The 13,484-nt window shown below is 45.9% G+C and overlaps 1 protein-coding gene across 5 annotated transcripts in view; it reads right to left on the bottom strand.

Moving 5' to 3' along the window:
* Positions 1–13,484, bottom strand: part of ARHGAP17 (Rho GTPase activating protein 17) — an 89,270-nt gene that overhangs the window by 31,397 nt on the left and 44,389 nt on the right. For all 5 annotated transcript variants that reach the window (XR_015245634.1, XM_086692668.1, XM_086692669.1 and 2 more), the window contains exons 5-9: positions 12,009–12,120; positions 11,674–11,750; positions 8,205–8,316; positions 3,979–4,047; positions 3,724–3,805 (exon numbers count right to left, since the gene is read on the bottom strand). Coding sequence is in view for 4 of the 5 variants with exons in the window: in XM_086692668.1 (XP_086548794.1) it covers positions 3,724–3,805; positions 3,979–4,047; positions 8,205–8,316; positions 11,674–11,750; positions 12,009–12,120 (452 nt within the window). In the remaining variant the exon portion in view is untranslated. The remainder of the gene's footprint in view (positions 1–3,723; positions 3,806–3,978; positions 4,048–8,204; positions 8,317–11,673; positions 11,751–12,008; positions 12,121–13,484) is intronic.

Genomic DNA, 13,484 nt, shown 5'->3' with positions numbered 1-13,484 from the left:
CATCTGTTCTGTTTGCTTTTGCTGTTTACCATTTACTAGAGCAAAAATAGGCATGGGGCTGGGAGGTTACTTGCGGAGCAGAAGCCCTGAACACCCTCTGTGGCACCCCGTGAGAGCGGCCCAGCTGAAGTCACGAGGGTGCTCCTGCATGGGACTGGTGGGCTGCCTGGCCCTACACCGAGGATGCGTCTAGGCACCCTGATTTCACTGGAAGGAAACTGATTCCAGCCATGCAAAGCAGCACTGGCCTTCCATCTAAGGGACTCCCTCAGTGCAAGAGGAAATAACTTCTTAAGATTTTAAACACAAGCCAAGCATCATCACACAAGACCGGAAGATGGCCGATGGGAACTCGTAGCAAATGCAACGTCTCCGTGACATGCAGTGCTTCTGAATGCCGGAGCCCCAGACAGGTCCCAAACAGTCTGCGTAGGGAACAACGCGGGATCCGCAGCCCCAAAGCAGCTGAGGCTGAAGCCTGTGCCAGCAGTAAAGCGATCATTTATATTATTTTGGGGTCACATACTCTGCTCCACTCCATAAGAGATTTGAGGCAGCTTAGCAGAAATACATACAATAAAGCAGCAAAACAGAAACAAGAGTTTAGCGAATGGATGTGTCCCATTGGGATGAGAAGCACTCGGTTGGGTCTGGCCCGCCTGCGGGTCCTGTGCATATCTACTGCTGCCCAAGAAGCAGACGGACGCAGAAGAGGGGAAACCGGCCCAAGAAAAATGCTCAGCTGAGGAACACTTAGTTCCTTCCAGTGACGGGAAAGGTTCCCGTCCTCCTCTGCACCACCAATGGACAATTATCCTTCAGCCGCTCTGCTGTTCGAACCACGAGTTCAAAGCAGGCACGATCACCCTGGTGTGTCCTCTTAGACTCCACTACATGAAAGAGCAGGGACAGGCCCCATCGTGTGATCTGCACATAGTGGGAGGAAGAAGAATGGAATCCCCAGGTCCCTGGGCCTGAGAGCTTGTGCAAGGCTAGAATCGATGGGAAGAGCGAATGGGGTCCCGGTTGAAGAGAGGTGAGGGCTAGAGAGGCAGGCGCCCTCCTCATCTCTGGCCCTGGCCCCGGCTCCAGCCCCAGCCATGGTCAGCATAATTCCTAGCAGCAAGAGCATCCAGGGGCCTGGCCCTTCTCCGTGATAGCCCTCTCAGAGGCCAGACCTTCCCCCGCATACTTTGTCCCTTTCATCTAAAACGAGGATTCTCAATCAGGCAGAAAACGGCCACATGACCCCTCCCCTGGGAGATACATCAGAGTGCCCCAGGGGAGTTCTGCAAATGGCACCTGCCATCACGGCCACCCCACATGCCTGACTCCGTGGCGGCAAGGGCTGGGTGTTCTCCAAACACCTGCTGGAACTTTCTAGTAAACACTCTACGGTGTGCCCTGCCCCCCACCGCGGTGTAATGTTGGCAGAGGGTGGACGTGAGAACCAGTGACCTAGACGACTCCTGAGCCAAACCGCCCTGAGGATGCCAGCCTCTCACACAACAGACCAGTGAAGTGCTGGCTGCCACAGCGGCACCCACAGTTCACAACACCCCCCCCCCAAATAAATATAAGACACACATGTAAACATACAACACTCATTCACAAGACAACGCATGTTTGCTAAGTCACGGCCAAAAAATGGTATAGATGAGGGTCACAAATGCAGTTGTCCACAGGGACCAGGGACATACCAGCCCTGCGCCTGGCGCCCGACCCATGCTGCCATGTAGGAAAACAGATCCAGGGTTGCCAGACTCCCACAACTTCCAGGAGAAGCCAGAAACCAGATTGCTACATGAAGGTGTCTGGTGTTTCAATGATGGCAACATTTTTTTTTTAATGAGATGTGGCTGTTTGCGACTTCTGGCATAGACCACAGATGCTAGAGTGACTCAGGAGACAAGGTGTGTGCTGTTGGCTTCAGAGAAGGCTTCTCAAAGGAGGGGGGCTTAGATGAATGAAACAGACCAAGGAAGACCAGCTGAGAAAGGTCCAGGGACCTTGAGTCTCAGAAGTGATATCTGATTCCACAGTTCACGCGTGAAGTGACACAGGCCCGGGGGGACGGCACGAGAGGAGGAGAAGGCCTAGCAGAAGGCAGAAAGGGCAGACCCCGGCAACAGGTGGCTCCAAGTTCAAGCCCGGATGGTTTGGAGGAAGGCGGCACTCGGGAGAGCCGGACGACGAAGGGACAGCTGGCGTGAGGGGAAGAATCGGCTTGCTTTCTGGGATGTGTGGAGTTTCAGGGCACAGCAGGCCCTCAGAGGGAACCAGCACTGAGGAGGCCGTGAGGCCGAAGACGCTGGTGAGATGGGAACTGTCACCAGGAAGGGGCTCTGGGGACAAGGAGGGCAGGAGGGGTAAGAGCACAGCCCTAACAATGAACTTTCCTGTTCCCTGTCACTGGCTGACCTACTTCTCTAGGGAAAACAGCCTTGGGAAAAAAAGAGGTTGTTTTGGGTTTTTTTTTTTTTTAAAGTCCTGCTCACAAAACCCAATCTTCCCTTTTGCTGTGCTTGTTCGTCAGCTCCAAACCAGATTTTAATTCATTCAAAGGCTAAGATGATGACGGTTACCATCTTGTCCTACACGGGGCCAGGCACACGGTAGGTATCCCATAAAAACACACTCCTGGAGCTCGGAACTTGCCCGGCAAGAGCCTGCCCCTTGCAAGGCTGGATGTACGCCAGCAGCTTCATTCCCTCGCACGGGGACTTGACCTCGTCATCCACAAACGAGGAAACCGGATCACGAAGGAAAGCAAGAGCAGCTTGCCCTAGGAAGAGCTCATCAGATGTATGCACTCGAGCTGGGTGAAGATCTGCCTATGCAGATCGGGGCCTCCTCAAATTTAGAGAAGTGGCGTTGTTGAGGGTGCCGGTGTGCGTGCACACCCACACACGCTCGCTCTCTTTCGCGATCACAGAGTCACTGCGCTCAGCACCTGGCTTGAGACCAAAGGTTCTGCAGGGGGAACCTAGGCTCCAAATGCGGGGTCTACACAACCAAACAGTACAATAGGTCCAAAGAAGACAGACTAACTTCTGCCTCAACCAGGTTTTTGGATCTCTGCTGGTAGATGCTCTGATGGCAAATGAGAAAATGAGAATCAAAAGCTCTAATGTTGGGCTAAAACTAAACATCAGAAGGAAGTTCAGTCCACTCATGACTTGTGGGTAAAGTCTGCTGAAAGCTTGAGTATGGAGGGCAGAACGTGAGTGCTGAGAACAAGAGCCTTGTATGCAGGCAAGGAAGAGGGGGAAGGAAGTTGCCTATGGCCTCATGGTTCATTCCCACCAACTGAGTGCCTGATGAGGGGCTATCAAGTACTGGCTTCTAAAAATCCCTTTCTCAAAGTCCAATATTTTCCCCAGAATGTATGCTCTTGGAGTCGCAGGGTCAGAGTTAAACCCAAGGGAACAAATAACTGACCCGGAAAAGGAGAAGACACAAAAACACACACAGGTACTCCCCCAAAGGGTCCAGCAACTGAACATGTCAGAATTGCACATGTCCCATTAGTATGTTAATTTGGGTTTGGAAGAAATTAGAGAATGCGGCGAGGAAAGATGAGATTATGCTGGGAAACAGTACTCTCCGAGGAGAAAGGCGTTATCCAAAGGAAATGCATGCAAAGGAGTCAGGGTGAAGAAGAACAGAGCGCAAGTGGCAGAGGCAAAAAGGAGGCATCAGCCAGCACGCAGGTTACATTACCTTGATGGGCTCGCATTTCGGGAAGGGCCTTTTCTAAGACTGCTAATGCTTTTCTATGGTAATCTGCTTGGGCTTCTAATAACTGAGAACAGACCCACATTCAAAAACAAAAGCAACGTTAGCATCGGATGGACACACACACAATGGCTGAGCAAAACCAAAAATGAAATCTTTTGCAAAACAAAACAAAACAAAAAAACTAAAATGACTCCATTTTTACAATGTTTTCATACTTTGTCAAGGCCAGGTGCTTACCGTAATGAAGAATTTGCCATACTCCCCTTCTTTGGCCATAAAGTTGTACATGTCCGCTGCAAGCTGGTCCTGGTGAGTGGAAGAGAAGAGAGGTCACTGAAGAAAATGGCATCTGAGAATTAATATCCATGAGCTCTTAGAGCAAAACGTCATGGAAAGAGCCACAGATTAAACGTCCATCAATTGCCTGGTATAACCATACGTTGGGACAACAGCAACAACAAAAAAGGAAGCTTATTAGGGGAATGATGTGGGAAGATCTCCAAGATACACGGTTAATATTCCTTATTAAGAAGTGAAGTATATACAGCCACCTGGGTGGCTCAATCTGTTAAGTGTCCAACTCTTAATTCCAGCTCAGGTCATGATCTCACAGTTGGTGAAATTGAGCCCCACGTCGGGCTCTGCGCTGACAGTTTGGAGCCTGGTTGGGATCCTTTCTCTCTGTCCTCTCTCTCTGCCTCTCCCCATGCTGGCTGGTTCTCTCTCTCAAAATAAATAAATAAGCATTAAAAAAAAAGAAAAAGAAAAAGAAAAGAAAAAGAAAAAAAAGAAGTGAAGTATAGGGGTGCCTGGGTCGTTCAGTCGGTTTAGCATCCAGACTCTTGATTTTGGCTCAGGTCCTGATCTCATGGTTCATGAGATTGAGCCCTGCATTGGGCTCTGTGCTGACAGTGCAGAGCCTGCTTGGGATTCTCTCTCTCTCTCTGTCTCCCTCTGCCCCTGCCCCACTCTCTCTCTCAAAATAAATAAATAAACATTAAAAAAAAAACCAAGTATAAAGCATTAGTTATGCTATGTTACCACCTGTGTAAAAATAGAAGAGAAAAAAATGTTATATTTTTGCTGCCACATTAGCATAAAAATATCTCCGGAAGAAAAAACAAGAAATTGGCAATCGAGGTTACCTTTTGGGAGCAGAGGAAATTCGGTAGAAGCAGGACAAGGGTGGAAGAAAGACTTACTGTATATTGCTTTATGCTTTTGATACTTGAACTAATGTAGATGAATTGCTTATAAAAATTAAATAATTTGCTTAAAAGTGATAGATTAGGCAACTGTGTGTATATATATATGTGTGTGTATATATATATATATGTTTCCTATATTATATTTGAATTAGATTGTATTTGAATTACATATGTATATATTTATAAAATGTACTGCCTTCTGTTTTTAGCATCAAGGTGCACAAATTAACATGAAGGCCCTTCTCATTTATGAAAATACTTAGAAATGCTAGTTGGGAATAACAAACATTCTTTTAGAATAACTGGGAAAGCAATGGAGTAAATTCATGGAGACCCACCACACATCTCCAAAAAAGAAAGGGAGAGAAAGAAAAGAGAAAGAGGGCAGGGCAGAGGAGAAAGAAAACAAAGGAAGAGAGAAGGCCTTTCACTCATAAGTGGAATTTAAGAAACAAAACAGATGAACATAGGAGAAAGAAAAAGAGAGGGAGGTAAACGATAAAAGTGACTTTTTTTAAAGTAAGCTCCACACCCAACATGGGGCTTGAACTCACGACGCCAAGATCAAGGGTCACATGCTCTGCCAACTGAGCCAACCAGGGGCCCCAGAGACTCTTAACGACAGAGAAAAAACTGAGCGTTGCTGGTGGGAGGTGGGCAGGGGTTAGACTAAATGAGTGATGGGCATTATGGAAGGTACTTGTTGGCATGAGCACTGGGTGTTGTATGTAAGTGATGAACCACTAAATTCTACTCCTGAAACCAATATTACACTGTATGTTAACTAACCAGAATTTAAATAAAAACTTGAAGCATTAGATTTTTTTTTTAAAGGAAAAGGCCTGACAAGTGGAAGCTGGGGATGACCTGGGTGGGTCTATGCCACTCTTGACGGCCCAAGGTGTTGGAGTCTGGCAGTCACGTGGAGTCAGAGGACAGAAAATGAAGCCGTGGGTCCGGCAAGGTGAGGAACTGTAACTGACAAGTATGCTCACATCACACACAAAGATCCCCGAGAAACTATATCCTCAGCGGAAGGGTGGATCAGAAAATATTCGCTCAGTAGCGTATGGAAAGAATAGAGTATATGTGTTTTGCATTGGGAAAGTAAAAATATTTTCCTGGATTTTACAAATACAGCCTGATTTCATGAAGGTCTGAAGTCTATGTTTATAATACATGTGGTTCAGGAATCCTCAAACTGAGAAAGTTAAAGTTAGTTAAAAATGGCCTTGAACTGGTAATACTCTGTAGGGAAAATCACTCCCAATCTTTAAGAGTCCCACAGATAAAGTCTCTCTTAAAATGAACTCACAATACAAAATTACAAAACACAGGAAGAAACAATCTACCATGAAGTAAACTCCCACCACTCTCACTGAGGAAACAGAATTACCAAAGATTGTTACAGTAAGTATACATAAAATGGTTAAAGACATTAAAAAAAAAAAAAAAACAGGCACTAGAGAACAATATCATAGTATCAAAAAAGGCTGACCTGAAGAAATTTGAATGGAAAAATGCAGTAAATGAAATTCCAAACTCAATGTTGATTAATTATACAGCAGATGAGACTTAGCTAAAGAGAAAATCAGTGAAACAGAACTTAGATGTTGGGAAATTACCCAGAAGTTAGCATACAGAGACAGAAGATATTTTCACAAGTTTTCACCATCTGAATTGAGAAGCTCTGGGGTGGAAGTCAAGAGAAGACACATCAGCCCATAATGCACCAGTCCAGACTCCCAAGACCTCTGTAACTCTTCTGAACAGGAATAAGCCACTATGAGACCATTTTATCAGAAGCATTTATCTGAAGGTCATCTTTTCAAATGCAAAGGCTATGGCATGACTTTGTGAGTTCAGTTTTAAACAACTCATTTTACTGCAGTTAATTGATCCTAAAATTAATTATCTTGAAGAATGAATTATAGCGTGACTTATACAAACTAAAATATAACAGTCCCAACACTATCTAATAGAATAGAGACCATTTTTGGAAAAATGCTGAATAGTAAGAGGAAGAAAAGCTTAGGTCAATGACCCTAAGACTCACCAAAGACCTGTTTCTTTAACACCTCAAATAACATTTAGAATAAAGATCTATCTTCACAGATAGATGTACAGAGAATGAGATCACTTAACCATCTAATCTGTAATTTATTTAATGGCATAAAAAATAGTATTTCTCCCAAATTCCAAACCAATTGTCCCAGCAACATTTAAAAAATAATTTTTCCCTTCTCTACGGATATATGATGACCTCTTTACTGTATATTCCATTGTTTAAAGTAATAGCATTGAGGGGCGCCTGGATGGCTCAGTCGGTTGAGCGTCCATCCGACTTTGGCTCAGGTCACGATCTTGAAATTCACAAGTGCCAGCCCCGTGTCAGGCTCTGTGCTGACAGCTCAGAGCCTAGAGCCTGATTCGGATTCTATGTCTTCCTCTCTCTCTGCCCTCCCCTACTCTCATTCTGTCTCTCTCTCTCTCTCAAAAATAAATAAACAAAAAAATTTTTTTAAATAAAGTAATAACATTGATTCTAGAAAAACTATGCTATTCCACAGATCTATTTTTGTGCCTATTGTGCATTTTTGTTAAAGATTTGTTTAAGTAATCTCTACACCCAACATGGGGCTTGAACTCACAACCCTGAGATCAAGAGTTGCACACTCCACCAACTGAACCAGCCAGGCACCCCTATGTACGTTGTTGTAACAGTTGTAACTTTATACGGTTTGCTATGGTTTTCTCTTTTTCCCCATCTATTCCTTATTTTAAATAAGCTCAGGCATTTCTGTCATTTAAAAAATTAAAAAAAAATTTTTTTTTAATGTTTGTTTATTTTTGAGAGAGAGAGAGAGAGAGACAGAGAGCAAGCAGGGCAGGGGCAGAGAAAGAGGGAGACACAGAATCGGAAGCAGGCTCCAGGCTCTGAGCTATTAGCACAGTGCCCAACGTGGGGCTTGAACCCATGCACCGCGAGATCATGACCTGAGCTGAAGTCGGACCCTTAATGACTGAACCACCCAGGCGCCCCCTACTTAAAATTTTTTTAAAGGCTATGTTATTCTTAGTATAAAGTAATACAGTCTTGGAAAATAAAGAAGGCAGAAGAAACTAGAACGCATTTTTCATATCACTCAGAGTATTTGTGCCAAACGCTAAATAATCTGCAACATTTGGCCTTTCATCCATCATTTGTAAAAAGCAGACCGATGCAAGCGCGTATGTATCAGGGAAGTCTTGTACCTTGCACTGCTCCACTTTATTTCCAGCTTCATCCATCTCTTCCTTTAGGGTATCTATTTTTGAAGGAAGCCCCTGGAAGTTGGTTCCTGAAGATTTGTGAGCTTGGTTCCACCTGTAAAACATGGGGGCGATCAGCATCTGAGAGCTGGCTGCACATACTCAACCTTGCGGAATCAAGGCCCTGAGGGAAACAGACTCTTTCCCCACAGCCGATTCTACCTGGGATCGGTATGAGTACCTAGGATGCCAGCTCCTCTTGAGTTTATCCTCTAGGAATGGAAGCAAGCAAAAAGAGACATTACATCCCCACTGTGATGGGACTCTTGCAGTGCTGGTTGCAGCTGTCTGCTCGGAGTATAATCCTGTCTCATACACGCCCCACTGCTGGAAACCATGCCATGAAACACTCCTGTGCTTCCTGCTTTGATCTGGAATGTTCCTGTGCCCCCGGGAGTCAGTCCTGCTCCTGGACCCCTGGGACCCTTCCTGCTGCCATCCTCATCTGCGATTACCTCCAGCAAGTAAAGACCGAGCTTTGGTCATGCAGCTAACAATCCATAGCTAGGAAAACACATGTAGAACTAAAAACATCTGTAGTTCTAATATTAATATTAGTATTAACTAGTAATTAATATTAATTATTAATTAATTAATATTAATTTATTAGTAATATTAATATTCTAAAGATGAAGTTTACAGAAAGTCTAAAGCATAATGTGGAAAATTTACATCAAGTCAAAAGGACTGAGAAAAAAAAGGAAAGAATTATACCACAGCAAGAGTAGGGGAGTGCATGGGTGGGGAGGGGTAATAATCTAAAACAATTTCTAGGAGCGCCTGGGTGGCTCAGTCGGTTAAGCGTCCGACTTCGGCTCAGGTCACGATCTCGCGGTCCGTGAGTTCGAGCCCCGCGTCGGGCTCTGTGCTGACTGCTCAGAGCCTGGAGCCTGTTTCAGATTCTGTGCCTCCCTCTCTCTCTGACCCTCCCCCGTTCATGCTCGGTCTCTCTCTGTCTCAAAAATAAATAAAACGTTAAAAAAAAATTATAAAACAATTTCTATTTGGTTTTCAGGTGTGCTTTGACCTTCTGTTTGAATATGAATTATGTCTGCTATTGTGGAAGCAATTTAAATGTAAACATGGATATTACAGAGATGCAGCATGAAAACCCGTGCGAGCAACTGCTCAAGCTTCCCAGCTGCTGCACTGCCCCAAAAACAGTAGGCTCTACCTTCTTCCCAGTTCCTGATGAGGCTCTCCTCCAAAGCCGGCCTTTGGCAAGTCTGCCTAAGCAAGACTGGCGATGCCATGGAGTGGCCAGAGCACGGACCTGGGAGGCTGACAAGCTCAGGTTTGAAGCCTGGCTCTCCCACACTAGCTGTGTGACCTTGGGCAATGACTTAACCTCTCTGTGCCTCAGTAATCTCATCTGTAAAGCTAAGATAACAAACACTTTGCAGAACCGTCATAAGGAATCGAGAACAAATCGATATGCATGTGCACGTGTGTGCATATGATATCTGCCCCATTAGGGATTCCTCCTTAGGAATTAGGTAGTAATTAGTCATTGGATACTGTCATTTTCCCTCAGGGAAAAGCCACAGGAATAAGTAAAGGTGAAATATTCAACTGTGTGTTTCTCTGATACCTGCTTTGATTGGTTAAAAGTGAACAAGATCCTGAACGCAGATCAAGAACCAGTGTTGAAATCCCCTCCGGGATACCTGTATTGTAGACGTAAAATTCCTGGGGCACAAGCACCTGTAATGTCGCTCAACCAGCTCCGGGGAGGGAGCATTCACGGCCTTGTTTAACGAACCATTAGAACGTTCTTCCTTATCCTGAGCAAAAGTCTACCTCAGGGTGGCCCCACTCCTGGTCCTGGCTCGGGGATTCTCCTTACAGACGTACACATGACAAAGCGTGAAGCAAGCCATGTAGAGAATCTGTGCAGGTTCCTCTCTCATCTAGAAAAGGAGTCTCTTCCCGAGAGAACAGAACCCCTGTTCCCTCTCCAGTCCTCACTGAGGGGGCCTCTGAATTTAGTCCCCAGCACAGAGTCGGGCACACAGGATGCACCCGATCGAGATCTGTCGAAAACATGAATGAGCGAATGAACAGGAACTGGTGGAGGAATCAGAGGAGGTGACACGTCATGTCCGTCGCTCCATACCTGGCACGCGGCAAGTGTCCGGTAAGTGGTGGCAATTATTTTTACCATGTGTTAATTCTTAGACGCACCCTCTATCATCTCAGTATGTCCTACATCACCACATGTCTTAACGAGTGACCCGTACATTTAATGGAGTGGTGTTTCTTCAGCCCTCCCCCAAGGAGATATCTAGTCAGTGGTGCACGGATAGTCACCAGCATCTCAGGAACGAGGAAATGCTGCATGTTGCATTGCTACAGATGTTCTAAATCTGTTAAAAAAAAAAAAAGCATCTGACAGGTAGAAGCTTAGTAAATGACAGTTATATCTCCATCCATTTGCCAGAGAGAAATGGTCATCTCTGCTTCACAGGACTGCAGTGAGAATTAAGTTACAAAATAAACAAGTCACGGAGATGAAACGTACAGCAAAGGGAATATAATCAATAATATTGTAAGGACACTGCATGGTGACAGATGGTGACCACACTTATCGTGATGAGCATTGAGTAACGTATAGAATTGTCGAATCAATGTTGTGCACCTAAAATTAATACATCATGTGTCAGTTACACTGCAGTAATTTAAAAAAATTAAAAGAAGAAAAAGTGAGAGCTAACAAAACAGGGGTCGATCAACAAAGCCACCTTTTTTTTTTTATTTAAATAAAGTTTTATTGGAACACGGTCAGGCTTTCATTTACTTATGGTCCGGGGTTGTTTTTATACTACAATAGCAGAGTTGAAAAGTTGCAAAAGGGACCATCTGGGTTGCAAAGCTGAAAATATTTACTATCCGGCCCTTTATGGAATGTTTGCCAACTCTTGTGGTAAAGCATGAGAAAGGTCGGGGCAGGCGGCAGCTGCCTCCATAGATATTCCCTATTCTCATCCACGGAGAAAGCCGCATAAGTCACGGATACACATGCCCTCAAGGACAGAGCTGGGCTGGAGTCCTGCCACGAAGCACCACAGACAGTCATCTGGCAGCCACAAGTCGGCAGCCCTCTGGGATGGTTACTTACTTTTACGGGGAGTTTTCTCCCTTTGGGCGCAGCCTTCGATCATGAAAGTATCACAACCACACAGGGTTTGGACATGGCAGGACCCTCAGGAACTGCTAAGATCACAGATCTATTTATTCCTACGCTCCACTATCCTAGAACAGGATGTTCTAACATCATTCCCACTGCCACACTTGGGAGAATGGGCCCTCGAGGCAGGTGTAAGTGGGTGCGACTTGGTCTGTGGGTCAAGTGCGTGAATCTGGAAACCTGCATGCTGTCCACTGAGTGGTCTTCCTCTCGTCCGTACCTTACCTGGCTCTGACCGAATCCCAGTCTAACACCAATTTAGCGAGCTGCTTCCTCTGTTTTTGGATGTTGGGAATCTCCAACTAGAAAGAAGAACATACCACAGACCGAATGCGATAAGCTTTGGGGTTTTTACCTTAACATCTGAAAAGGCAGTATTTATTTACATTTTTCCCCCTGAGGCATAGGATTTTGTATCCTCAACTGATTCCCCTCATTTCCAAAAGGAAGCATATGTCAAAGTCACCGATTGTCGTGAAACTTGCAGACCCAAGCGAACCATTCACCACGCAGCCCACACCGGTCTTGGCTCTTCTATGCGGCCTGGCAGAAGCACTCACCTCTGCGATGCTGCAGAGAGGATCCACAATCTCTCCCTCAACAAAGACCTCGTGCTGAGAAAGTTCTAGAGCCAGCTGGTTCTCAGCATTGCCACACGTCTCCAGAATCTTCCTTTAAAAACACAAGATACCCCCACAACAAGCATCCGCTCATTAAACCAGGTGCCCGATTACCATACTCGGCCAGCTCTCTACACGATGGGGACACCTTAGGGTGCTACACGGTAGAACCTTAAAAACGTGGTAAGTCTGGGGCATCGCCTAAAATGCAAGCCCACGGGTTTGTGCTCTAACATGAAAAAGGCACTCTCAGATACACTTTGTGAGTACATGTGTGGGATGTGTGTGAACAGTGAGGTGATGAGTCTAGGATTAGCTTCAGGGGAAGACCAAATGTTCTCCAAATAACCCTGGAATTCTTTAGAACCTTATGTAAAGTTCGTTATGTGCTGTTTTATGTCTGTCAGTGTGGCCAGCCGACGCAGGGTTTGCTCCGGAGTTAATGCAAGTGCTGGTTTTCTACTGGGGATGGTGGGCTAAGCTCAAGGGACATGTTGCATGAAAACCATGTTTGCTTTTGTTTTCCTGGGAGCACGCAGTTGACGTCACACCGAGGACGCGTGCGAATGAAACGGCTGCTCTGACACTGTCCTTCCCTCTCTCCTCCTACCCTTCTCCTTCTCGCCCTGCCCCTCGAGATCCCCACGGGATCCTTTTAAAATGACCAACGTGTGTGGCGCTGGCATGAGGTGGCCATGGTGCTGTCATTAAGAACACGATCTCCGATACCACGCTGCCTGGGTTTGAATACGGGCTTTGCTATTCACCAGCTGTGGGGTCTTGGGCAACTGACTCACCCTCTCTGTTTGTCAATTTCTTCAATGGGAGGTAGAATGTAGGTTGTCTTGAGGACTGAACGAGTGAGTACATGGAAAACACGTAGAGCAGTGCTAGTGCAGAGCAAGGACTCCCTCCATCAGCCGGGAGGACCAGGAGTGCCAGCATGCACACACCAGCCACCCTCTTCCCAGGACCATCACTCCCAAATATGGGAGCATGGACAGGACGGAGGAAGGGTGAAGAGTGGGGGGAAACTATCATCCTGGAAAGGACAAAGTTACGGGGTGCCTGGGTGGCTCAGTCAGTTAAGCATCTGACTCTTGGTTTTGGCTCAGGTCATGACTGCACGGTTCCTGAGTTCGAGCCCTGTTGGGCTCTACACTGATAGTGTGGAACACACTTGGGATTTTCTCACTCTCTCTCTCTGCCCCTCCCCCCATCAAAATAAATAAATAAACTGCAAAATAAAAAAGAACACAGGTAGCGTTGTAGGGCATGGAGTATAACAGGTCCCTGGAAAGGGGGCTGTGGAGTCCAAAGCCCAGGGCAGCTGGGAAGCACAGTGAGCGGTATAGCAGAGACAGCAGATTGGCTCAAAGGCCCCCATCCTCATGTAGAAGCAGGTGGAAGGAAGGG

Source organism: Puma concolor, chromosome E3 (genome assembly GCF_028749965.1).
Source record: "Puma concolor isolate L17-30 chromosome E3, mPumCon1.1.hap2, whole genome shotgun sequence".
Classification (NCBI taxonomy): domain Eukaryota; kingdom Metazoa; phylum Chordata; class Mammalia; order Carnivora; family Felidae; genus Puma; species Puma concolor.
Note: the sequence above shows the minus strand (reverse complement) of the source record. Positions and strands in the feature narration are given on the sequence as shown.